The sequence below is a fragment of the Aspergillus fijiensis genome (assembly GCF_003184825.1).
Source record: "Aspergillus fijiensis CBS 313.89 unplaced genomic scaffold BO72scaffold_6, whole genome shotgun sequence".
In the NCBI taxonomy this organism is placed as follows: domain Eukaryota; kingdom Fungi; phylum Ascomycota; class Eurotiomycetes; order Eurotiales; family Aspergillaceae; genus Aspergillus; species Aspergillus fijiensis.
Genome location: NW_024468982.1, coordinates 87161 through 111243, shown reverse-complemented (window position 1 = coordinate 111243; position 24083 = coordinate 87161). Strand labels below are relative to the sequence as shown.

The 24083-nt window shown below is 53.2% G+C and overlaps 10 protein-coding genes across 10 annotated transcripts; 5 read left to right on the top strand and 5 right to left on the bottom strand.

The window, feature by feature from the left end:
• Positions 1-456: 456 nt before the first annotated feature.
• Positions 457-5927, bottom strand: BO72DRAFT_524540 (GTP-Rho binding exocyst subunit SEC3). The gene is made up of 4 exons (XM_040949884.1): positions 5269-5927; positions 2893-5201; positions 1705-2825; positions 457-1641 (listed from the first exon to the last, which is right to left on the bottom strand). Exons 1-4 carry the CDS (start codon positions 5465-5467, stop codon positions 714-716), a joined length of 4557 nt encoding a protein of 1518 aa, XP_040805075.1. The 5' UTR covers positions 5468-5927; the 3' UTR covers positions 457-713.
• A 914-nt stretch (positions 5928-6841) lies between these two features.
• Positions 6842-8125, top strand: BO72DRAFT_492482 (nucleolar and coiled-body phosphoprotein 1 family protein; the record flags this gene model as incomplete). The annotated part of the gene is made up of 2 exons (XM_040948295.1): positions 6842-6901; positions 6980-8125. 2 exons carry the CDS (start codon positions 6842-6844, stop codon positions 8123-8125), a joined length of 1206 nt encoding a protein of 401 aa, XP_040805074.1.
• A 643-nt stretch (positions 8126-8768) lies between these two features.
• On the bottom strand, positions 8769-10682 carry BO72DRAFT_421271 (F-box/WD repeat-containing protein; the record flags this gene model as incomplete). Its single annotated transcript, XM_040942759.1, has 2 exons — positions 8769-9564; positions 9622-10682. The coding sequence occupies 2 exons, from the start codon at positions 10680-10682 to the stop codon at positions 8769-8771; spliced, it is 1857 nt and encodes a 618-aa protein (XP_040805073.1).
• Positions 10683-10830: 148 nt separating this feature from the next.
• Positions 10831-11122, top strand: BO72DRAFT_237678 (uncharacterized protein). The gene has a single exon (XM_040939904.1). The coding sequence runs from the start codon at positions 10909-10911 to the stop codon at positions 11089-11091; it is 183 nt and encodes a 60-aa protein (XP_040805072.1). The 5' UTR covers positions 10831-10908; the 3' UTR covers positions 11092-11122.
• A 155-nt stretch (positions 11123-11277) lies between these two features.
• On the top strand, positions 11278-13281 carry BO72DRAFT_421269 (cytochrome P450). The gene is made up of 3 exons (XM_040942758.1): positions 11278-11917; positions 11972-13074; positions 13129-13281. The coding sequence occupies exons 1-3, from the start codon at positions 11586-11588 to the stop codon at positions 13263-13265; spliced, it is 1572 nt and encodes a 523-aa protein (XP_040805071.1). The 5' UTR covers positions 11278-11585; the 3' UTR covers positions 13266-13281.
• Positions 13282-13508: 227 nt separating this feature from the next.
• Positions 13509-14593, bottom strand: BO72DRAFT_396342 (mitochondrial 37S ribosomal protein mS37). Its single transcript, XM_040942026.1, has 3 exons — positions 14335-14593; positions 14075-14154; positions 13509-13930 (listed from the first exon to the last, which is right to left on the bottom strand). The coding sequence occupies exons 1-3, from the start codon at positions 14450-14452 to the stop codon at positions 13832-13834; spliced, it is 297 nt and encodes a 98-aa protein (XP_040805070.1). The 5' UTR covers positions 14453-14593; the 3' UTR covers positions 13509-13831.
• Positions 14594-14982: 389 nt separating this feature from the next.
• BO72DRAFT_369268 (DnaJ family domain-containing protein) lies at positions 14983-16443 on the top strand (the record flags this gene model as incomplete). The annotated part of the gene is made up of 2 exons (XM_040940908.1): positions 14983-15162; positions 15256-16443. The coding sequence occupies 2 exons, from the start codon at positions 14983-14985 to the stop codon at positions 16441-16443; spliced, it is 1368 nt and encodes a 455-aa protein (XP_040805069.1).
• A 208-nt stretch (positions 16444-16651) lies between these two features.
• BO72DRAFT_524534 (uncharacterized protein) lies at positions 16652-18022 on the bottom strand. The gene is made up of 2 exons (XM_040949883.1): positions 17333-18022; positions 16652-17175 (listed from the first exon to the last, which is right to left on the bottom strand). The coding sequence occupies exons 1-2, from the start codon at positions 17752-17754 to the stop codon at positions 16719-16721; spliced, it is 879 nt and encodes a 292-aa protein (XP_040805068.1). The 5' UTR covers positions 17755-18022; the 3' UTR covers positions 16652-16718.
• Positions 18023-18292: 270 nt separating this feature from the next.
• Positions 18293-19764, bottom strand: BO72DRAFT_483242 (zinc-dependent alcohol dehydrogenase family protein; the record flags this gene model as incomplete). The annotated part of the gene is made up of 7 exons (XM_040947786.1): positions 19695-19764; positions 19573-19630; positions 19441-19510; positions 19105-19390; positions 18909-19054; positions 18544-18856; positions 18293-18486 (listed from the first exon to the last, which is right to left on the bottom strand). Exons 2-7 carry the CDS (start codon positions 19608-19610, stop codon positions 18293-18295), a joined length of 1047 nt encoding a protein of 348 aa, XP_040805067.1. The 5' UTR covers positions 19611-19630; positions 19695-19764.
• A 2103-nt stretch (positions 19765-21867) lies between these two features.
• Positions 21868-22137, top strand: BO72DRAFT_345112 (ankyrin repeat domain-containing protein; the record flags this gene model as incomplete). The annotated part of the gene is made up of 1 exon (XM_040940654.1): positions 21868-22137. A coding segment is annotated over one exon (270 nt), but the record flags the coding sequence as incomplete, so codon positions are not given.
• Between the last annotated feature and the right edge of the window lie 1946 nt (positions 22138-24083).

The window sequence follows — 24083 nt, the reverse complement described above, 5'->3', positions numbered from 1 at the left end:
CATCTATCTGTTGGTTTGTTCTGGCAATAGCATATCTAATCATTGATTCATGCTAGTGACTGACAGGCAAGGCACACCACAGTGGCCACAGTGACACAAGTGCCTGATCCTCTTTCACCTCCAGCACAGACCCCATTCCCACCCCTGAATCCTTCCAATACTGGCTCGTGTCGCGGCCGCAATTTTAGCCGTTTACCTGGACCAGGTGAAGATCGGCTGTCTGCAAACACAGAACCAGGGGCCAGCCGCTGACATTATTAGTTCACTGGAAGTTTCTCGCCGAGGGATCGACACCAGACGCGATTCCATCTACAGGTACTTGCCGCGTTCCGCATGGGCCACTGGCTAAGTACCTTAACTAGGGGCCGAGTCCTTACTTCGGACCATGCGTGAGCCCGCCGGAGACGACGTCTAGCCTGAGCTAGCAACGCCATAGAATCGATCCTTCTTTGATGTGTAGTAGTTCTTCAATACAGGAGTGCGGGAAATCCCCTTCCCACACTCAAACAATAACGAACCATCCATGAACTATAAGTACAGAAATAGACAAGGGTACTCGGACGAGCCAACGGCTTATAACAAGAGATGTAAACCTGGAAAATGAAGAAGCAAACGCCCAGATCCATGCGCCCCTTGTATGATTCGCACTCAACAGCAGGTAGCAGACAGCCAAGCAAGGGCAGAAACTTAAAAATACCAATAATAACCATCTGTCATCTTTGAAACATGGCAGCTGCCTCCTCCTTGCGCCATTCCAGCTCCAATTGTCCCTCATACAGTGTGTCGATGATGCGCCGGGTACGGTCGTACGCCTCCCCGTAACGACCCTCACATTCTCGGAGCACCTTCAACACCAGACTCCGGCTCAGGCCCGGATCGTCCGCATCACCAAAATGCTTCTCAACCCGCTTCTTTAGCCCTTCAATGCCTCGTCGAACTTCCTTCCCGTCGTACGCAGCCAACACCTTCTTCGCCACCGATCGCGAGTGGCTGGGCCGGCTGGCGATGTCCGCGGGGCTCATACCGCTCGCCAGTAGATTCTCAACAGACTCGACGAACTCGAGCAGCTTACCTAGAGGTCGGTGGATGACCGAATCCAGATACAGCTTCAAGTGCTCTTGCATATCTTGCTGCGCCCGGGCGTGCCATCGCTCCAGAACCAGGAGATCCCGGATCCCGACTTCTTCCACGTAGTGATTCATGTTCTCGATCAAGAGAATGTGATAGTTCAGGATCTCTTTATCCTCTGGGTCGCCAGACGCGGCTGTCGCTGCTGAAGGTTGGCCTGGAGCTTCCTTGGCGATGAATTTGAGCGACTCCCACATGGCACGATTGATGCGATCGTAAGCTTCATTGACACTGATCCGGATGTCATAGAATTCCTGCGACTGCTGCGAAAGGAGATTCTCTACTGCGGTGGCAAAGTTCGGGAACACTCGCATGAAAGAGATGACCCCCTTGCGCTTGTTCACCTTGACTTTGGTTTCTTCGATGCCTCGGATTTGTTCATCCACGAAACGGTTGAATAGGCCAAGAAGTCGAGAATGCAGTTTCTGAAGTGAGTGAACAATGAAATCTTGATTTGCATCATCAAACTCCGATAGAGCCTTCTCTAACGCTAGTAGAATGCCAATTCCTTGTCTGTGTTATGCGAGTCAGCATCTCGGGTAGTGATAATGTGGGGCACGCTCAGTTGACACTTACAGTGGATCGGCTTGGATAGCCCAGTCTACAAGATTCTGCATATCAGTGGGCCAGAATGAGAAGAGCTCGTCCATACCCTGTTCCACCTTCTTTGCCATGCCTCGATCCGGGTCATGTAATTGTTTGACGCTGAAATTAGGAACCCGGCGCTCGTCGGGAGCGCCCGAAGCGACTAGGTCAGGGAATTCGACAGTAGAGAGCGAGTTCAGGTGGAAGAAATGAACAATGAAGTTCTGCTCCTCAGAAATCATTCTCAGTGTCTCTTGGAGTGTACCTGCAAACGCTTCACAGGGCTCAAGCTTGCCGTGTTGCTTATCACTAGAGGATAGCTTGAGTCCTGCCGCCGCTCGGATGGTCTTGCCTCTTCGGACGGTGAGCTTGCGAGCAGCCATCGTAATACCTTCACTCTCCTTTTCCTTCTCTTGATGAGTGAAAAGAAGTTCCTGCTCATCCCCTGTGGGTTTTCTTGCCATCTTCTTCCAAGACAAATTATTATCTCGGAAGTCATTCTGATAAGGTGCTTTAGCCTGTTGTTCGTAGAGATTGATCAAGGTCTGCCACTCTCCCCCACTGACTTCTCTCGCAAAGAGGATCACTGCATGGTACTGCCACAACTCTCGACGACAGTACGCGCGAGCTTCGCTGTTGAGCTTAAGCGGATCCTTCTGGGCAGCGGCAGCTACAGCGTCGATCCTCTTCTGCTCTGCAATTCTGTAGGCGATCGTCATAAATTGTTTCAGTCGCTGCAAGAATACACGAGCATGGGTGCGATATTCCTCTTTCTTCTCCTGAATGGCTCGCATCTGTCCAATTTCTGTATCAGCGTAAACGCCCAGGCTGCCATGATCTCCGGCAGAGTCGGCCAGCCGTCTCTTGTTCTGCCGTATATCAGAATCAATCATCAGCATCGCCTTATACAACGTTGACAGCGCAACTTCAGTCTCTCGTAGACCATCCGGATTGCTGAGCGATGATTCCTTTAGCGCACGTAGATCATTAGAAGAGATAGAGAGTGTCTTCAGAAGGTTCTGTAGCTCGTTCTGGAGTAACTTCTGGTTAGCAGTCTGCACCTGCAGACCCTGCGATTGTGTTTCAATATAGGCCACATCATCGTGAAGTGTCTATAGCTCGGTTAGCATGATGTTGCGTGTCAGTCCAAAGAGATGCCCGGGGCTATCTATGACTTACGTTCAGTTCATGCGCGTACAGAGTAAGAAGGTTATCCAACTCTTCGCATTCCTCGACCGTCTTGTCAATGAGTCTGGCCAGTTGATCGATTTTCCCCTCCTGCTGCTCCAGATTACCAAGCCAGCTGGTAGCCTCAACCCGCCCAATCTCACGACGAATATCCGCTTCAAGATCTTCAATACGTTTCTCATCGCTCAGCCGTCCGTTCCAGCCAAGGTCTGTTAAGATATCATCAAATTCCACACCACGCCCTACCAAAATACTGGGGTTGATCCCAAGTGACTGACAGTACTTGATTGTGTTGTCTTCGTGACGTCTACGGCGACGGTCATGTGGTGAAGGCGACACAGACCTTGACCTCTCATCCGTGACAATTTGTACCGTGGGTCTCGATGTACTCCGCGTATCACTGGGTGCCTCAACGGGGTCGACGACGGGCTCAAGCGGAGGAGCTTGGGTTACTTCGACCGTGGGAGGCTCCGTTACAGGAATTGTTATTGGTGGAGGCGCAGCGGGCTGTTCTTCTGTGGTTGGAGGCAAAGCAGGAGCTTCCTCTTTGTCCGGGCTGTCGGGGCCAGCCGTTGTGTTGTCGCTGTTCGTCCGAAGCAAGAATGGGGCCGGAACAACGCTCGTGATACCGTCGGGTTCATCCGTAGCTGCTTTCTGCTTTTTCGCCGCAGCAAGAAGCCTCTCGCCTGCACCTCCGGGTCTCGGCTTGAAAGCGCCGTAAGCAGTGGCGGCTTTGCGGAATGCTCCAGCAATGTCCTTGTTTTGCTTTTTCTTTACCATCGGACCAAGGCCCGGGCGATGCGTGTCAAGGTCTTCAGCTACAGCTTCAAATTCATCTGGAGAACTAGTCGGCATTGAAGGTTCCATTTCTGTAGCTGGTTCGGCAGCCTCTTGTGACTGTGGGGGTTCTGGTTGTGCTATGATCAACTCCGGTGCTGGTGCCGGTTCCGGTGCGGGTGCGGGTGCGGGTGCGGGTGCTGGAACTGGAACTGGAACAGTGATAGGCTCGGGATTCTGGGGAGTCGTTGGCGTCTTATTGCCTGCTGACATGCCCGGCATCAGAGTGGACGGCAGGTCTCCGACCATCGAGCTGACAGGAGCCTCCAGCTCCTGGGGCTCTATCTGTACATCTGACCTGGACGACCTTTCTGATGCTTCTCGCAGAGGTGACCGCGGTCCCGCACTGCTTGCTGGACTGTGCAAGAAAGTGCGATTTTCTCCGGAAACCGACCCGGGTGTGGTAGGTCGAAGACCATCCTTGCTACGACTAGTGTGTAAATCATGGGTACGAAGCATAGTAGGTCTAGACTCGGGACCTAGCCTTCCATCTCGGGAGGACGGTGGCCGAACATCCAGGTTAGAGACCCCTGAGCTGATTTCGCCAATCTGAGCGGTGTGGCCATTGGACCTCTCCAGTGACCCAGTAGAAGGGGCAACCTGCAGACTTGAAGGGAAGTCCCTACTTCTAGATTCGTGCGGAGGGGGCAGCGGTGCCTTCGGGCCCCTGTGATCTGTTGCCAATCGTTCGGTCGCACGAGGGGGAGGCTGCTCACGATGGTCCGGGGGTATCGGCGGCGGGTGTGGCGGGGGACCGAGTGGTGAAAACCCGCTTTTTGCAGACTGACCAGTGGATGGCCTTGCCATCTGCTCTCGACTCTTTTGACTCCGAAGAGTGTGTTCCTCGGCCGGAGGCCGCTTGGGCCCATCGCGACTAGGGGCACGGCTTGTGTACGGAGACTGGGGTCGACTGCCCTGGGATGAAGGTGGGCGAGGGGGAGGTAAGGTCACATCAGATCGAGAAGGGCCAGGATGAGGGGCTTGAGGGCCAGGCGGTGCAGTCGGAGGGGGCCCAGCCAGCAGTTGTCGTTCACGATCGTCGAATCCGATAAGCGTGGGCACCTTGCCGCCGGTGTATTTGCGATAGATCTTGATCAAACTGCCTATGAAAAAGTCCTTCTCTTTCGAGGTCCGTGCATGCCAATAATAGGGCTTTCCCACGGTGACCACAAATCCGAGATTGAGAGCCCACTGCTTCTGCTGTTGTTCTAATGGAGTCGACGGTACCAGGGCGTTATACGATTGAATGGCGGATAAGTCGTCCAGCATCCATGTTTTCCCAATCGAGAAAGACCCGTCGTTATTTTCCCTCGCTTTGTGCAAGCGCACTCTGCCCGATCTTCTGACTGCGACAATGATGACTCTAGGCTTCTTGTTTTCGGGCGGCGAGTTCGGGGGAGCGGGGGTAGACGGGTACGCCGCATCTTCAATGATGCGGACATGTGTTATGTAGGACTCGACCACTGGAACAGAGAAAAGGGCAATCAGTTTGGCTCAGTACAATTGACCTTGAAGGGGCGGATGTCATACAGGTCCCATCACTGTCTTTCTTTGAGAAGCAGCTGTGAATGATCCGCCTCTTTTCATCCTCGAACTTCTCCGCCCTTGACAAGGAGCCATCCCCGGGCCCGGCAAATCCGCCATTGCGACCATCGCCTCCACGACGCGGATCCCTTTGGGGAGGGAAATCACTCGATGGAGGGCCCCGTGGACGATCACGGCTGCTCATATTTGTCGTTTAAGCACGGAAGCCTGGATCACTCAGGATGTGCCAGACACCAAGTGGACATTGTCGGGGAGGGCAAGGAAGACACGAGAAGGGGCGCAGCGCGACGGGGGGGGTGGTGGATTAGAACAGCCCGTGGAAGGATAAAGTCACAGCAAGCCAGAACTTGGAATAAGGCGGGCACTCTCAGTATAAGGGGGCGAGCGACATATACTCACGTTGAGAGTAATCTCGAATGCGAAACACAACCAAGGTGGAGGAGGCGGAGAGTTGGATTAGGTCATTGATCGGTGGTGAGAGAGTATGGGCGGCAGCGGAAACTAACTGAACTAACTGAACCGCAGCTGTCGCGGGCGGAGAGTCGAAGGAGGAGCTCGTGCGCGGGCAGCGCACACTCGGCACCAGAACGAGGCTGACTCGACATGCATTGACTCGACTCATCATTTGAGGATTCAGGTCGGTTTTCAGGAACACAATATATAAACCCGAACCCGCCTCACAACTCAGTTTGAGGGATGACAAGTTCATTTTAGCTCTGCATACACATTACGACGATGACCAAAAGTCATCGCTCGGTCTGCTCATCTATATCGAACTGTATCTAAATATGCTCCAACAACTGGAACCTTACCAGTAGAATCAGTTCTCTTGATCTTGCCCTCTTCTAATCATGTGCATTGATTGATTCCTTGACAGTTTTTCCCCGCGCGTCGCGGCCAGATGTTATTGGCGAAGAGTGGGGTAGTGTTGTACAAGATACTTTTAGACTATGAAGGTAGGAACTAATCTAGAACTTGCCCTGGATGGCATTGTTGAGTGAAAAATCAATGCAGATCGTTGAGAGAGGTGAGGCAGTACTGATTTAGAGATGATGTCCAAGTTAAGTTGCCATCACATCAATTGATGAACCCGGTGAACAAATATATTGCCGCAGTCAAGCATAGCATGTAGGTAGAACTGCTTTGCTAATGAAACAAGTCTCGGATTTTAAACACACGATGACGAGCAAGCTCAGGACGCCTTTGATCCCTCATCCGGGGTTTCCAGCTGTTATTTGGCTGTTCATCATGGACTACTGACTAAAAGATGATGCATTTTATCGGTCGATCCAGATTGATTTACAGTAGCGTTCAAATCACGTGACTCATACTCAAGCCTCAGTCACGGGATGCCACGTGAAAGCACAACTTTGACCGACCGTCCAGTCAAAGCGTGACAAATCACTGACCGCCTTCTCCCGGACCGCCGTCCCTTTTTTCCTTCTAAACTTTTTTTTTTCTGTCAGTCCGATAAAGGAAAGATCGAAAACATCCAGTCACTGCCCGAGAGTCTTTGTCTTTCGCTCAAGCCTCAGATTTCCTGCACCAGAGCGCTACAATGGCCGGCAAGAAGGCTCAGAAATCCACCCCCACCAAGATGTCTAAGGACAAGAAGACGGTAAGCAAAATTTGACTCATTTTCGAGATCGGTTAGAATGCGCCGGGCGGGTATACTCACAAATTCTTTACATCACAGGCTCCTGCCCCTCCTGCGCCCCTCGTCGCCGCAATTTCCTCCTTTTTGTCTGAGAATGGACTGTCGAAGACCCACGAGGCTCTCGCCAAAGAGTTGAGCAGCAAGTCCATCAGTGCCGATACCAAGAACGTGCCTTCTTTGTTGGAGCTTTTCAAGACCTGGGAGCAGTCCCAGTCTTCCAAGTCCGACAGCTCGGATGAGTCTAGCTCCTCTTCTTCAGACAGCGACAGCAGCTCGGACGACTCCAGTGATTCCGATGTTGAGATGGATGATGCCCCGAAGACGCAGAAGAAGCAGTCCAGAAGCTCTTCACCCTCTTCTTCTTCTTCTTCTTCCTCGTCCGATTCCGACAGCGATGCGGATGACGAGAAGGAGGAAGGGGTTGCTGCTGCCCCTGCCTCCAAGTCCCAAGGCACCAAGCGCAAGGCCGAATCTAGCTCTTCCGAATCCGAGTCTGAGTCCGAGGCGGAGGAGGCTCCCAAGTCCAAGAAGACCAAGCTCTCTTCTGCTGAGGCCTCATCCTCCTCCGATTCCGAGTCTGATTCTTCTGACTCATCCTCTTCATCTTCTTCTTCCGAGTCTGAGTCGTCATCTTCCAGCGAAGACGAAAGTTCTTCCGAGTCTGAATCCGAGTCCGACTCTGATTCCTCCAGTGATGAGGAGGAGACGGCCAAGCCTGAAATGAAGGAGAAGAAGACCACCTCGGCCTCTAGCTCTTCTTCCTCCGACTCTTCTTCCTCCGATTCTGAATCCTCTTCCGAAGAAGAGAGCGGGAAAGCCACTCCTAACTCCGAGAGTAGCGAGACCGTCGAGAACTCCGAATCTGACTCGAAGAAGGCGGCACCCGTTGCTAAAGTGAGCCAGACTCCCTCTGCCAGCGCCAGCCCTGCCCCTGGCAACGACTATCCTAAGAAAAAGCACACCGGTGCCCGCCCCACGCCCTTGGCTCTCCTTAGCGAGCAGCCTTACGACCACCACCCGTCTAACGAGTACATCCCCTACGCGTACGCTGAGAAGGCCTGGGCGGATCTGTCCGTCACCCGCGGCAAGGGTTTCACGAAGGAGAAGAACAAGAAGAAGCGTGGATCTTACCGTGGCGGTCCCATTGACATCTCTGGCGGCAAGTCATTCAAGTTCGATGACTAGATGATGCGTTTCAGTCGTCAAGTCCCCCATTCTGTTCGCTTTTTTTCCGCCATCGATTTGGTCGAGGGGTTTTATGACCAACTTGGTCTAGCTTTCCATGTGCACTGGCCTACATCGCAGAAGCTGCTGGACTTGGTCAACGTCAACCGATCCCAGGGAGAAAAAGCCATTCTCTGTCACATTATTAGATAATCAGATCTAGATGCCTCTTTTTTTTTAGATCATGGGGTCCCTCAAAAATGTTTGCTTCTTGCAGCAAGGCGCTAATGGAGCCGGGTCGGAATTTTGCTTTTTTTCTTATTGCTTTTTTCTCAATCAACGTCATTTCTGATTGCCTTTTTTCCCCCCCAAATGTATCTCAAACCGTCTTCTGCTGATTTTTCAGCAACCAAAAGAACGAACTTGGTCAACGTCTACCTACAATATTTATGATGGCTTGTTCTTTCCAACTTCCCGAGCTCATCCAGTCTATCCATGTAGTTCTTGCTGTTTGACTGTACAGCAAGCGAAACAAACAAACGGAAAGTTTACCTTTTACCTGAGGTGTATGTAATCCTGTTACCAGAGTCCCCTCTCCCCAACCGGAAACTCAATCCGCATGACGCGCATTCAAGAGCCCTGCTGAACCCCACTCCTCCTCGGATCAGACAGCCCGTCGCCAGGAGCTAAAATCCCTCAATTGCGTCCACCGACGATCCCAGCCGGTCGCAAGCTCATCCTCGACGTCCTCGTCCGTGACCGCGTCGAACGGCTGTTGCGTCCGCAGCCGGACGACCGCGGTGCTGTTCGCGGGATCGGGACGCTCGTACCCCGATAGATCGAGGATGCGGTCCGCGGCGTGATGACGACGACGATGATGACGCGAGGGTTGGGTCGTTGAGGACGAGGACAGGTTGAGGGAGAGCGGGCCCGCGAACCAGGCGCAGTCCGCACCGGTGGTGAGGTCGTCGGTCGCGACGAAGTCCAGGCGCATCACGCCGTCGGCGACGCCGGTGTAGATGGTCGGGGAACTGGGGGAGGGGGAGCTCATGGTGTAGATGGCGCCGCGGTAGGGGCGGTGGTGCTGGCTGCGGGGTTGGTGGTATGTGGTCGGGGCCGGGTGGGAGAGGTATATGGACATCTCCTTGCGGGGGTTGGGGTTGGTGATGCCGTTGGGGGAGTCGAGAGTTAGGTGGCGGAGTTGGTTGTCGAGGGACTTGGTAGAAGTGGTGGGAGTGGTTCGTCGGGAGGGAGGTGTGAAGCTCCGCATTGTGGGCTTTGCGTCAAGGTAGCTGTAGCCGCGGTCCATGCGGAGGTCGAAGATCTTGACAAGGGCTTCGCCGCCGGAGCCGACTACGAAGCGGTTGTGGGTGAAGGGTTGGATGCAGTAGATCGGGTTGTCGTCGGTGGGGTCGCGATAGGTCAGCTCGTGCTCTTTGTTGGACCGCAGGTCGTGGAGTCTGGATCAAGGAGTCAATGGTTGGGGGGTATGTGTTTGAAGGGGAATGTGTGCTTACCTGACGGCTCGATCGCCCCATCCGGCGAGAAAGACCTGTCCGGTGGTGCTTAAAGGTGCGATGGCGTTGACGTCTGACTTGATCGCCGTAGAGGAATCGAGTCTGTCATAGTCGACCAGGTTGAGGCTGATTTGTCGGTCGAGCGATACACGCTCACTGGTGATAGAGGAGATTGTGATTGCATCGTCGACGCGCCCCGTTCCGATGGCAAGTAGATCAGATGAGAGGAATTTGGAGTATCGATTACGAGCTCTCTTCGCCGGGTCGATCTGAAGACGTGCAAATTCCGAGACTCTCGAGCTCGTTGACACCGTGTTGTACAGCGCGATGGTTCCGTTGTTCCAGTGCGCTGCGAGTATCGGCTCCTCCCCGTTGCTCAAGTCGGTGCGCTCAATGCCCAAGCCATACGTTTCGAATACTTGCTGGTAACTATGCGAGGGCTCGTCGATCGTAATCGCGAGATGATGCAGTTCACCCCGAGCGCGAGCGAAGATCAGATGCTCCTTGCCTTCTTCATAGGCCGGATGATTTGGTTTCAAAAGGTGTAGGCCGCAAATATCGTCTACACTGCTGATATGCTCGAGATCACTGAAGATAATCCACTGCTCATGGGGTTTCGAGCCCGTATGCTTGACTCGTAGGAAGATTTCGTCTGCTGCACCCCAAGCAAGGACTTCTCGGCGGTCATTCCACGCTGAACCGTTCCATGTCTCGTATGTGTCCAGGGCGGGGCGATAGCCAAGCGTAGGCCTGTCACCCCGGATCGCTTTTTCAGACCCGATTCTGGTTGCCTGGGGCGGAAAGACAAACCTACCTAGAACGGCATGTTTGTCCAAGGCTCGCGAGCGAGACGTGAGCGAGTGAGCTGCTTCCCTCCAGAAATCTGGGACCTTCGAACCGGGGAACTGTTTCTGTACAAAGGCACGAAAGATCCGCCAATTATCAACGGCGATGGTTTCATGCAGACGTCTGCTGGTCCGGGAGAGCTGCACCAATGCATTGACGGTAGGCAAGTGGCATGCAATGAGGTAGAGAATCTCAGCAGGCAGATTTTCTAACATGATGTGGTGTGAAGAAGCCGGAGATTGGTGTTGATACACCAATGCGTTTGGCGGTTCCCAGGCAGATCAGGGCCAGAAATAACGTATGGTGTAATGCAATATTCTTTGCCACGGAGTCAGCTATGCTTGTTGCTGCGCAGTAAGAAGATCATAATACTCACTTCATAGAAGAGACCGAAGTGGTTATTCCTGGTCCTACCGAGTGAATTTGTTGTATCCTACCGCGATGGACATGTTGTGGAATGGAAAAAAAATATGGGTAAGTAGTAGTCAATCCCTTCACGGGCCTAGATGGGGATATCTCAAGCCAATGCGCAAATCATTCTGCATGTTGCCAAGCTTGACGAGCTCCAGTCAGAAATGGGAACAAACAACTCGATTTATAACAGCATGTAAGATTGACTCATGAATTGAGTAAAATATACTGTCGCTTGACCTAGAAGAAGAGCACAGAGCCAATAATTCCATCCATGAATAAACATGTGACTCTATTGGATGACTTATGTCAGCAAGCAGTCATCCACAGGCTCTTATCTACCTATCTTTGGCGACATTGTCTTATCGCAGCACTGCTGCGTCTTTCCCCGCTTAAAGAAGCTTTGTCTGTCTTCAAGTGAGTCATGCTGCACCTGTTTTGGTCTCAGCTTGCTTGCCTGGAAGGATCTTGAAATGGTATACTTCTCGTGCTCCTACAGTACTGTCAAAAGTCTATTCAAGGATTAGGCGCAGGGTAAGATTCTTGCGCTTGGTAGCTTCCATACTACTCAGTATACCGGCAAATAGCCGATCTACTTGCGCAAATCTTGTTTGCCGAGGTGCAGTCACAGATTGTCAAAGACCATTACTGGAGGACGCTGCAACGTCCAGCGCGATCTACACTTGCATCTGAATTCCCACAGCATCATGGCGGTTTCTGCTGTCACTACTGTCGCAGCCCTCACCTGCGTCCTCGTGTTGGCCTACAAACTAATCATATATCCGGCATTCCTATCACCGTTGTCCAAAATCCCCAACGCACATTGGACAGCACCCATATCTCCCGCTTGGATTATCTGGAAAAGATATCGAGCCCTGAACAATCGAACCATCCAGGCAGCTCATGAAAAGCATGGGCCTATTGTGAGACTTGGACCTTCCGAGATCTCAATCAATTGCGTTGATGGCGGCATCAAAAGTGTATACACTGGCGGCTTCGAGAAACATGAATGGTACCCACGTGTATTCGGGTCTTTTGGGTGAGGTCATTACAAGGCCCTCATCATCGTCGAAGTACTAACAGTAGCAACTAGAACCGTAAGCATGTTCACCATGACCGATAACAAGGCACATTCGAGCCGCAAAAGGCTGCTGTCCAACATCTACAGCAAGTCGTTCCTGCAATCATCACCACACATCCACCTGATCTCTGAAACGATCATGCTTGACCGCTTTCTGCCTCTAATCTACAAGGCAGTGTCAGATAATGCCCTGGTGGACATGCACGATCTGAACCAAGGATTGACCATGGACTTCGTATCCTCGTATCTCTACGGGTTGGCCAATGGGTCGAATTTTCTTCAAGATGAGGCCTTCCGCCGCAGGATGCTGCACCTTTACCAATGCAGAAAACCGTTCGAATTTTACCACCAAGAAGTCCCTGACTTGCTGGCATGGACAAAGAAGGTCGGACTCCGCCTCATTCCTAAATGGTGCGATGAGGCCAACGAGGTACTGGACGCATGGGGGCTAGGCTTCTGCGACAAGGCCGACGAATGCATGGCGTCGACCAGGCTGGAAACTGAACCGATGGTATACAAACAGCTCAAGCAAGGTATCCTCAAGCAGCAGAAGGCTACTGGATTGCCAGACGAAGACCCCGAGAAACAGAAGTGCGAAATTGCCTGTGAGCTGTACGATCATCTCACAGCTGGCCACGAGACTAGTGCCGTGGCTCTGACCTACCTCTTCTGGGAGCTTTCCAGGCACCCCGAGCTGCAGGAAGAGCTCCGCAAGGAGCTCCTGACTCTTGAGCCAAGACTCACCTATCCTCGGTCTGATTCCTCCCGAGAACTCCCGTCTCCCAAATCGATTGACACATTACCTCTCCTCGAAGCTATCGTTACGGAGACGTTGCGCCTGCATGCGCCGATCCCAGGGATCCAGCCACGCGTGACGCCCTCTCCAAGCTGCACGCTTGCAGGCTACAGCGATATTCCCGCAAACACTCGGGTGAATGCGCAAGCCTATTCGCTGCACCGCAATCCCACGGTCTACCCCGAGCCTGAATCATGGGAACCGAAGCGGTGGCTTGAAGACCAAAACTCGGCCGCCGAGCTGGAGGAGCGCAGACGGTGGTTTTGGGCTTTTGGCAGCGGGGGACGGATGTGCGTGGGTAGCAATTTAGCCCTGCAAGGTGAGTCCTTTGTTCTGTAATCTGGGCGGTGCTTGTCTAACGATTCCTCGTCAGAAATGAAACTGGCCGTGGCAGCCATCTACACGAACTTCAAGACCTTTATCGTTGATGACGATGACATTGAGGCGATCGATGCTTACACTGTTAAACCTCGAGGCGAGAAGCTGATCTTGCGGTTCGAAAATGCCTGATAGATCAGATTACTCCAATTGTTTGACCAATTATTCATGGAATATACGCTATGTAACAGTTATTCCGCGTGCCCAGTAACATCACAGTCGGAGTAAAACAACACCACACCATAATTGCACCCGTGTAGTCACCGGTGATCCATCGAAAGTGCAGAAGCCTTTAACCTTGTACTACAGCGACTCAGCCGCAAGACCCCAACTACGCACTAATCGCTAACACAAAACACTTCAAACGTGTCTTTTGAACCATAAAAAAATGAACTCCAGTTAGCACAATAGAATACAGTATGTTCAATCGCCGGCCGCGGCCGCCAGCTGCAAGCCTATATGCCCTGATTCAGCCCGACCAGTCCTATGCACCCGAACCAGCACCGGAGCTCGGTGATCCTGCCCTGACCTACATCCGTCCACCTGCATCCCAGCACAACAGAACGTATGTAGCCATAAGCAACCCGAACCTGGGCCGCCCCGACCCCTTCCCAACCACAGCAGGACCTTTAATGCTCAGCTTGAACTTCGCTCCCAAACACATTGAAAGAACCCAAAAAACAAGAGCGGAAAGCTGCTTAGCCCAAAACACCATCCTTCTTCTGCGGTCCACGGACGTTGGGGAACATTCTCATGAGGTGGTAGTTGATGGTGCTGCGGCCCTGGCGTTTGGGTTTCTGTGGTTTTGTGCGAATACAGCGTTAGCCCAGCCCTCTATCATCTTGATAAATGAAAAGGCAGTATTTGATGACGGGAGATGGAGGTAAATGCGAAGGGGCTGAAACAAGACCCTCGGGAAAAAAAGACAAGGGAAAACGTACAGGAGCATCCATGCACTGTCTCAATTGCTGTTCCAAGGCTGCGCAACCCTCAACGGAACCACCGGCCGAAGCCCAGCAACCTGATTGAATGGGAATGTTAGCTCAGATGGGTTTTCTTGAAGGTGGGGGAGGGCCGGAGTCTGTTTGTCTGGTCATAGCGAATCTCGAAGGCTTGGAGATGATGAGGGCCCCGAAGACTCGGGCTCAGGCCAGATCTGCGGGAGCTTTTTCCTAGATGATGAATAAGGAAGAAGACGTACTCAGCATCGCGGACATGACATTGACACAACCGTTGGGCTCGTTCTTGTTGGGTCTCCGGACGCGCAGGTGGTTGATGGTCTGGAGACGGATGGGGGTGAGGCGGGTGGAGGCAGGCATGGTGGACGATTCTTTTGAATGTGCGTAAGACGCTCGAGACGAAGCGGTGTTATCAGAAGAAGAGCGAAAGTAGGAATCGTTGTTGCGACAAGCTCAATGCCAAAGTCGAATATGCTACCGGGTCGAAAAGGGAAGGGCAATCAATCTTGCCAAGACTTTTGGACAATTTTGCCCGCGGAGGTTTGCAATGCATGGAGACGCGCTGACATAATCCCGCCGGCGGCAGCGGCGTTCGCTGGCTGATAAGAAGCTAGGTGCGATGCTTGCGGATACAACATCCAACGCTCAGCATTGTAAGATCGCTAACACGAACAAGGATGAGCAAAAGGCATGCGTGCACCTTATACGTGAATACTCTTGTTGCGCCGTGGACGACGCGCCCCATTCAGCCCTTCCCTTCGACGTTTCGATGTCTTTCCGGCAGCAGTGCGCGGGGGCGGCAAGATGCGGCAACCGCGAAACAGAGCGATGACCGCAGCAGCAGCAATAGCAGCGAACCCCAGAACGAGAAGTCCCCGGAGCAAGGGGCCATGGCTCGTCGACTGTCCGAGATGACCGAGGAAGCTATGCTCGAAGGTGGTCGATCCGCACGCAAGAATCTCGAGTCGGCCGGGTTTTCGGAGGAGCTGAAGAAACAGCTGGAGGAACGGGTGGCGGCGGCGGCTTTCCAGAGCGAGTACGCGAGTGCGCATGCTACAGTCAACACGCCGGTATAGTTTTGCATCCTGTTTTGTAACTATACAGCTTAATGGGGATCGTGAAGTGTTCTACTGCTAATACGAAGAATTGTTATCGCTGTACAGGCTAGCGCTGGACAAGGCACACGAGACATCGCCGGTGCGGAGCCCTGGACTGGCACGGAAAACCTCCACGACGTCACCCTACGCATGCTGGATAGCTCGATCAAACCGATGCGCACGCCCTTCAAGATCCCCAACCCCGTCGACATGCGGATAAAGCCCAAGCCCAACGAGTCGGCCGGCTTGCGGCTCGCCAGGGCGAAGGAGCGCACGGCAACATACACTCAGGCGCAAAGCTCGGGGCCGTCGGAGGAAGAGCGCGAGGCGATGCGTCGGGAGATGAGGGAGCGGTTTTCGCCCGGGGCCAGGCCGATGCCGGCCACCTTGCAAGGACTGACGGCGTTGGCGAATGAGCGGATCGAGGATGCGATCGCGCGCGGGCAATTCAACAAGATCAAAAGGGGCAAAGGGGTGAACGTGACCACTGATCATAATGCGAATAGTCCCTTTATCGACACGACGGAGTACTTCATGAACAAGATCATCCAGAAACAGGAGATCGTGCCGCCTTGGATTGAAAAGCAACAGGATCTGGTGAGGGAGGTCGATCGGTTCCGGTCCCGGCTGAGGGCTGAGTGGCGACGGCACGCTGCCCGACTGATTGCCAGTGAGGGAGGGTCGCTAGAGGCGCAGATGCGTCGGGCGCAGGCGTATGCCGCGGCGGAGGCTCGCTTGGCCGAACGGGCCAAGATCGAGCAAGCTTTTAGAGACCCCAGCAGCAGCAGCAGCAGCAGCGGGAGTAGCGGTGAAGAGCAGGACTCTTCCGATGCGAGTACGACTGAAGCACTAGCCGACGAGATTCCAGAGAAGGAGCCGTTGCCGCATGTCTCGCCTCTCCGTGACCCGCAGTATCTCAATACCGAGCGCTCGTTCCTGGAACTCATGGTCAAGAATCTGAATGCGCAAACACGGTCCTACAATTTAATGGCTCCACCGGTGGCGCAAAAGCCGTATCTCAACCTCGAGCGGGAGCTGAACGCTTGTTATACTGAAGTAGCTCCTGGTCTGGCGGAGGAGATCAAACGACGAGCAACTGAGCGGGCTCGAGGACCGGCTACGGACGGGCCCAAAGCGGCTAGCATCCTAGAGTCTCTGAGTACCTCGAATACGGTGCGGGTGTACGAAGAGGATCACTCGAAGGGCTATGGATTTAAGCAGTTCTGGCGGGACCTCTTTGCCAAGAAAGAATAGACCAGTGTATATGTATATGTGTAATGAATCTGTACCATATTGAATCCACCCATGTCTATACAAGCACAAAGGAGTCTTCTTTTCATCTTGAACTACCAAGCTACACTGGCTCCAAAGTCCATGTCCATAGTAAATGAAGACAGCCTATAATCAAATTTCACATACCACAGCGACGGCATTAACAAACCAACAAGCAGAATATATGCATATTTATCTTGTATAATTATAGCTCCAACCATATCTCATACATGCTGAGCAAACCCAAGAAAGGAGGATCAAGCAAACTTATCATGCTTGCCCCTCACCCTCACATCCAGCACCACCTCATGGAAGTCGCCCTCCCTCCTCGCCTTCCGCAGCCTCCGCACCTCATCCTCCTCCAGCCGCCTCCCCACAATCCCCTCCAACTCCTTCCGACTGACCTTCTCCCGCGCCTTGACCTCCTTGCTCGCCTTGATCTTGGGCTTGAACCGGGCCTGCATCCGTACCCGGACGTTGGTATCCGCCGACAGCGTCCCCGTATCCCCGCGCACCTCGAGCTTCACCCCGGACGCCGTCGTCTTCGAGGCTACCTCCGCCACACTGATGAAGGTGCTCTCCTCGGACTCGCTGGTACCCGTCTGAATGGAGAACGTGCGCGGCACCGCGGCGGAATGGACATTGAAGGTTTCGTAATGGGACACGGCGGAGGAGGTTGCGCTCAGGATACCGTGTTTGTCGCTCGACAGATACCTATTTTTGGGGGGAACGATCACACATCACATTAGCACAATCCATATCTCAAACATCCCAGCTCCGCAGACCTCCCTCCCCCACCCGCTTTGAACCAACCCCGCCACACATAGCAGCAGGGCGAACTCATATGACCCAGAAGGAAAAAAAACCATACCGCCCATGCGACCCCTTAAAACTCCACCCCTCCACGCCCGCCACTTTCGTCGCCACCCACACCTGCCTCACATCGTGCGGTTCCGCCGTACTGGGGTCCCCGTCTATGAGATTCTCGAGCTCCGAGGCGAACACGTTCCCGTGCGCGTCGCTGGCGATGCAGGTCGGCGGTTGGCTGGCGAGGACGAGGAGGATCGGGCCGGCGATGTCGGAGGGCACGTCGGCGGAGACCCACGATTGGTCTTCGGGATTCTCGTCCTCGTCGTGGTCGGCGGCCACCACCACATCATTGGCGCCGGAGTACTCGGATGCTGGGTGTGTCGAAGAGGGCTTTTTGGCGGTGCTGCTCGGGAGGGAGGGGTCGGCTTTGCGCTTCTTGGATTTGTGAGGCTTGTCGCCTTTGAAGGTTAGGGGTTTGACCATTTTTCTCGAGGTATTGGGACAAACGAGGGGTAATGTTTGAGAGGGGCGAGTGTGGAAGTTGGAAAGGGAAATTGGAGGCTTGAGCTGGGTTAGAAAGTGAGAAGAAAGATGCAGTGCATGCGGGAGAGCGAGAGAAAGAGAGAAAGTGACGGGTTGGAGTTGCTTATCGATAAGGGAGGTGGATCCACTTGAGCTGTGCTTAACGGGTTTAGAGACGAGTTACACTCGTTTGGATGGACAAATGCTAGTCGATGCAAAAAGAGTAAGCTATGTAAATTAGTTGATTTGGCATAATACTGAACTAGGAAATTCAATGACTGACCGTGGACAGGTCGTAATTGAGGTCACTGTGATGCAGTCAGGGTAAGGACCTTGGTGACGCCGACCCACCAGCTACTCCTCTATAAATACTGCAACACCTTCCCACAGTATCCAAAAATCATCAAAGCCTACTGGATCCGTTGTCGACGAACACACGAGTGTATCATACATATTCATTCGTTAATCATTACTTAGGAGCACAGCCAGCTATGCTAATCTAATCAAAAGTGATAGCCGCCTTGATGGCAGACTTGTTCTTCATGCTCTCCAAGCACTGCTCCCACTCCTCGATCTTGAACACCTTGTTGACAATGCCCTTGACCTTGACCTTGCCAGAATCCAAGTAGTCAATGGCAGCAGGGAACTTGTACACCTCAGAGAAACTACCCAGGATGGTGATCTCGTCGCCGACTATATGAAGCATTAGCACCTGCACTCACTGGAGACAAGACAGGCAAAAAGACTTACAGATCTTGCTAGGAGGCCAAGAAACACGGTCCTTGTTGGAGTACACGCCATACACGACGAGCTTACCACCGCGGCGGACATAGTTGATCGAGTCTTCCAGAATCTTGACGCTACCGGTAGCCTCAACGACAATGTCGAAGCCATAGGGGTTCTCGTCCTTGAGCTTCTGGAACTGGGCGCTGGGGTCGCTGCGGGACAGAGCAATGTACTCATCACCAGCCTCGAGCGACTTGGCCAGATCCATCTTGAGACCCTCAGGGGCAGCAACAACGACACGGCAGCCACCGCATTGACGGAGCAACTGAGCCAGAATCTGAAAGGGGTCAGCCAGATTCGGAATGGACACTTGGGTGCGAGCCACCTACCAGACCAGTGGGGCCAGCACCGAACAGGAGAACGGATGAGCCCATCTTCGGGGCGATCTTGTCGAGACCGTGCGCGGCGCAGGAAGCGGGCTCCAGGAGAGTGGCGTCGACGTCCGAGAGGTTCTTGATCTTGAACACCCTGCCAGCTACGCTGTGTTAGCCAATGCCGTGGTACCAGAAAACTGGACGAGCATACCAGGGTAGGCGCAGTACTCAGCAAAGCCACCGTTCATGGTGACGCCGTGAGCCTGGAAGTTCTCACAGAAGAGCTCGTCTCCCCGACGGCAGTAGAAGCACTCGCCGCAAAGCTCAGAGTTGTCGGCCACCACACGCTCACCAATCTCGAAGCCCTTGACCTTGGAGCCGACAGCGGCCACAACACCAACCGTCTCGTGGCCGGGGACGAGAGGGAACTTGGCAATGAATTCACCCTCGTGGATGTGCAAGTCGGTACCGCAGACACCGCAGGCCTTGACCTTGATCTGTTGCGTGTCAGTCGAGGTCTGACACCCTCAATGTCTGTGAGGCTTACCAAGACATCGTTGTCACGAATAGTGGGCAGGGGAACCTCGGCGATGCCGTGCTTCAGGGGCTCCTCATAGCTAGGATTGGATCAGAATTGGTTGAAAGGACAGTCAACAAAGGAGAGCCATTCAGGACCTACCGGAGGGCCTTCATGGTCTTGGGGAGGTTAGCAGCCATGTTGATTGATGTGAGATATGCTGTCGAGATGTTAGTCAAGTTGGCCAGGCTGACCGATCATTGACAGGACAAGAAGTGACCTACAAGATGAAGAAAGGGTATAGAAGGAAAGAGGGAGCGATCAGGTGTGTATCTGTGATGATGGATGTTGGAGACAGGAAGAAAAGATGAGATGAAGAATGAGCCATGATCGAAGGGAAAGTTGAGGCTATTTGAATACAGGCGAAAGGTCAATAGAGGGTTGAGGGGTCGAAGACTGGGGATGGAAAATGAAGTCAGAGCAGGGACAAGGAGTATAGAGAGTGGGGACAGGAGACTGCCAGTGCATTGCCCGATTGAATCCAAGACAGACTGTCTGTTTGTCTGTACTGTACGGACGGCTGGTGGTTTCTTTCATCCCGGTCCCATGCATGGGCTGACAGGGTGTGTGTGAGGTCTGGTAGGTTGAGACCAATCGAGAGAACAGCAGTACGGGCAAAATGCCTATCTATCCCTGACCCCAGAAAAGCTACAGCACATCGGCCCAGCATGACCGTCCATTTTGACAATCAAACTGGCAGTTTGGCATACAAACAAATCGATCGAGAGACATACAAACTCCCAGGCACTACTGTTACTGTGTACTGTGTATACAGTACCTCTCGGTACCCGGCAGGACTAATTTCGGAACAGTGACGGCCAGGTCTCGGGAAAGTACACAGTCTTCGGGATTCTGGTAGCATGACTTCATCCCGTGCCGAGACTCAACACTAAACCCAACTCATCCCAAGTCTCTCAACTTAACCCAACTTAAAGAACTTCCCCCCCACCAAGTGACTTCATGGCTTCACTTTCAACGCCACTTTCTCTAGCCCTGCCTTGTTTGACTGGCTTCTTTTACTTTCCTCCATGCTCTCCGCGTCGTCTGATTCCTTCGTTCCTGTTCCTGTCTCCAGATCCCATCTGTCCCTAGATCTTCCAAGCAGGAGGCTGATCACGACACTCAGTCGGCGGGTACTGCACACACGATCCCGATGATTTCATTCGACTCTTTCACTTTACAATCCCCATTTCTCGGAAAGAAAGAACAGATGAGCCGATAGTTGAGCGGAGGGTTGTTCCCCGACAAAGGAGAAGTCGGGGAAGCCAAACCAACTCGTCCGGAGGGATCTAGATGCTTCCAAAGCAACACTCACCGCTGCTCCACCACAACCGCACTAGTCAGTGGTTAACCAACGGGTCCACGTCTCAGACACTGGCTCTCAGTCTGATTTAGACATTGACTGATGGGAGATGCGACACAAGAGCATGGGGGCCATCCACCCACCCTTCGGAGAGATGCATGCACTACGGACGGTGTGTACGTATGCACCCACGGTTCAAGCCTGCTGCCTGCCCGTGTCGTCCGACTCGGGTACAGAGCACGCCCAGTTGACAAGACAAACGAGGCTAAGAGAAGAACAAAGGAGCCACTGAGAGTCCTTTCCGCACGCCAGGATGTAAGGCTGCCTGGCAAATCAGCATATGAGACGGACAATGTCCAGTCAATCAATGCACCAAGATACAATCAACAACAGCCAATCAGCAAACCGGATACTCTTCGCGGATAACTTCATCATACACTCAAGCCGCGGGCAGTGTTTATCATAACTACCAAATATGTGAGAGCATCGGTACATAGAATGGTCACATGATTTCAAGGAACGCCTCTCCCGGAAGCTTACCGTCACGAAGCTTGTTGAAGCATCAAAGCCATGTGACCCTCTAAAAATGGCTTCTCTTCCGTGCGCATCAATCCTTCTCTTGATCTCGGTGGAAGCACAATATGCCATCTCCTTCACTGCAGACTAGCCCAATGACAATCCACCATGGGGTCTTTCATGCGCAAGGGGACCAGCAGCAAGCCTGCAAGAGTGCATTAGGGGACATTCCATGAAGCCAGCCCCCTTCACTTATAAGTTTAGCAGGGAGCTCTTCCTTCCTGACCTTTCCTCTCCTTTCAGCGGTCAGTATGAGTCTGGACAGTCTTCCTCCCGAGCTTATTTTGTATCTGGGGAATTTCCTCGGCCCCAAATCTCTCGCCGCGTTGACCAGCTCCGCAAAGAGGTTTGCACTGCTGTTGTACCCGCAGCTTTATACCAAATGGATCCAACTCTATTGTGCCAGCCCTGTCACCTACCGCTCTTCCTGGAGTAGCATCAATACCTGGACATCGCAGTATGCAGTTGATTACTTTACTCGGGTCCCAACCCATACTTTTCTGGGCCAAGATTGCTCTACGCTGGTACACCACTTTGCAGGGGCAGGTAATTTGCACCTGCTTGACATCATTATTCGCCAAGGAGCGGACGTCAACGCAAAGAACGAGGATGGAGTCATTCCTCTGCATCTAGCGGCGTATCAGGGTCACCTTGATGTCGTTCAAGCTTTATCAGACCTTGGGGCAGATATCAATGCAGTCGATCGATACTGTCAGACACCATTGCATATGGCGGTCCGTGGGGGTCATCTAGACGTAACGGGGCACTTGCTCACGCTGGGTGCGGACGTTTTCACAAGTCACGCTGATGGGGCGTCTCCATTTGAAATGGTCGTCATTCACGGCCTGACAGACTTTTCAAGGATTTTCATCTCTAGTATCACCCGCGCTAAGGGCGACATCAACACGCCCGGCGCGCAGGGCTATACCGTGTTGCACTTAGCCTCTTGGCAGGGATACATCCCCATCGTGGAGTACTTGCTTGCTCACCATGCCGACCCTTTCGGGAGGACCTCCACCGGCGATACAGCTTTGAACCTGGCTTGTAAACAAGGGCATACGGAAGTTGTGAAGCTTCTCTTAGAGGCGGGGGCAGAATCGCGCAGTGACATCCTCGCCCCTAATCTCCGGGGCGTCACTCCATTCCACAACGCCGTTGCCTGCGGGTGTATATCTTTGATTGAGCTACTTCTCGACTCCGATAGCGATCTTCTGGCCGTGGATGTCTATGGCAAAAGTGCCATCGACCGAGCACTAGACGGCCCGGAGGACGTGTTTCAATTGCTTCTCCGTCGAGGCCCGGCGTTCTGGCCGGAGCATCGCTTGCAGCCCCGACTGTCCCTGGATTCACTCTGGTCGCGGCTCTCGACCGAGTTTGGATGGCAAGCAGTCACTCGGATCATAGAACTGGTCAGCACCGGCAGAGCTGCGGTGGATCTATCCGCCCCCTTTGACTCGGAGCGCACAATCCTCCACGTCGCATCCAGTGGGGCATATATGCATCGTAGGTTTCATAAACTAATTCTATCTTTGGTCAATGCGGGCGCAGACGTCGACATCGCAGAGCACGGAAGCGGCGATACGCCGATTCATATCATGCTGCGTCTGGTGAATGATTGCAGCAACCGGGGAGAGTATATCGAAATCATCCAGAAGATGATCCATGCCAGCAAGGCTCTGCACAAACTCAACAATGAGGGGAATAGCTATCTACACTTCGCAGCTAGAAAAGGCGCTGCCGACATAGTGGAACTGCTTTTATCTCTTATGAGAGGGGAGCCGCGATCCGTTCTTGACGACACGGTGGGAGCATCAGCAGATGGAGTCACAGCACTAGAGTTGTCGCGGGGATCATTCGACGTCAACGCTGGCAACTCGGAGGCGATGACAGCACTACACTGGGCCGCACGCGGAGAGAACTTCCGATGCATACGGCTGCTGGTAGAAGCCGGGGCGAACCCATGGCTTCTGGATGACGCAGGCAATCCGCCCGCGCATTATGCGGTCTGTAGCAAGAACGAGGCGGCGCTGGATTACTTTGCTCACCTCGGAGCGCCGGATCATGAACGATGTGATGTGTGCATGGGGAACACCACTCGGTGGAAGCAAAAGAAGCAGATTCGGTGCGGTGTGGTCGATTGGGGCGCAGACTCCCTGGATATCTCGTACTTGTTTGAGCTCGACACAGCGGCGTGATAGATGGATTCTGAGGATTGTTCATCTGGCTGCCCCTTCTTTGTGAATCCCTTTGTTGTTGGTGCGGTATATGCGATAGCGATTCATCACTGACTCATACTTACTCAAGACCGCCATAGAATCCTATATTATTTTCATTGTGGTACATACTTTGACTTGCCTACTACCGCGACCACGCGCGTAACCACTAGTCCATATTCTCTAATATGGTCAGTCACATACATCTGCATCTAATGTGCGAAGACAGCCTCGTCCTCTTCATTTATCAATTCACCTCCAGCGGGAGTGGTTTGGCGAACAGCGCGTCGCAACATTATACTGAGCAGACAACATGAAGCACGATGGGCATGCAGCGATGGTTGCATGTAACCAGGGCCCGAACAAAAACACCGACTATAAGAACCCTGCCCTTGCCAAACCAGTCATGTACAGTTCATGCACTTCCGCACCCCCGAGAGAACAAACCACATCCCCTACGAGACCAAAGCCACCCTACCAGCTAGCTACTCAGTCCATGCCCTAGGCCAAGACACATCTAA

Excerpts from the sequence above, each read along its gene's own strand:
- BO72DRAFT_396342 (XM_040942026.1), bottom strand. The coding sequence starts at position 14,452 with ATGCCTGCCTCCACCCGCCTCACCCCCATCCGTCTCCAGACCATCAAC. Across the intron at positions 14,155-14,334 it reads TGTCATGTCCGCGATGCTGA|GTTGCTGGGCTTCGGCCGGT; the intron begins GTACGTCTTCTT and ends CCATTCAATCAG. Across the intron at positions 13,931-14,074 it reads GACAGTGCATGGATGCTCCT|AAACCCAAACGCCAGGGCCG; the intron begins GTACGTTTTCCC and ends ACAAAACCACAG.
- BO72DRAFT_421269 (XM_040942758.1), top strand. The coding sequence starts at position 11,586 with ATGGCGGTTTCTGCTGTCACTACTGTCGCAGCCCTCACCTGCGTCCTC. Across the intron at positions 11,918-11,971 it reads CGTGTATTCGGGTCTTTTGG|AACCGTAAGCATGTTCACCA; the intron begins GTGAGGTCATTA and ends AGTAGCAACTAG. Across the intron at positions 13,075-13,128 it reads TAGCAATTTAGCCCTGCAAG|AAATGAAACTGGCCGTGGCA; the intron begins GTGAGTCCTTTG and ends ATTCCTCGTCAG.
- BO72DRAFT_524534 (XM_040949883.1), bottom strand. The coding sequence starts at position 17,754 with ATGGTCAAACCCCTAACCTTCAAAGGCGACAAGCCTCACAAATCCAAG. Across the intron at positions 17,176-17,332 it reads TTTAAGGGGTCGCATGGGCG|GTATCTGTCGAGCGACAAAC; the intron begins GTATGGTTTTTT and ends CCCCAAAAATAG.
- BO72DRAFT_524540 (XM_040949884.1), bottom strand. The coding sequence starts at position 5,467 with ATGAGCAGCCGTGATCGTCCACGGGGCCCTCCATCGAGTGATTTCCCT. Across the intron at positions 5,202-5,268 it reads GAAAGACAGTGATGGGACCT|TGGTCGAGTCCTACATAACA; the intron begins GTATGACATCCG and ends TCTCTGTTCCAG. Across the intron at positions 2,826-2,892 it reads TGTACGCGCATGAACTGAAC|ACACTTCACGATGATGTGGC; the intron begins GTAAGTCATAGA and ends ACCGAGCTATAG.
- BO72DRAFT_237678 (XM_040939904.1), top strand. The coding sequence starts at position 10,909 with ATGGACATGTTGTGGAATGGAAAAAAAATATGGGTAAGTAGTAGTCAA.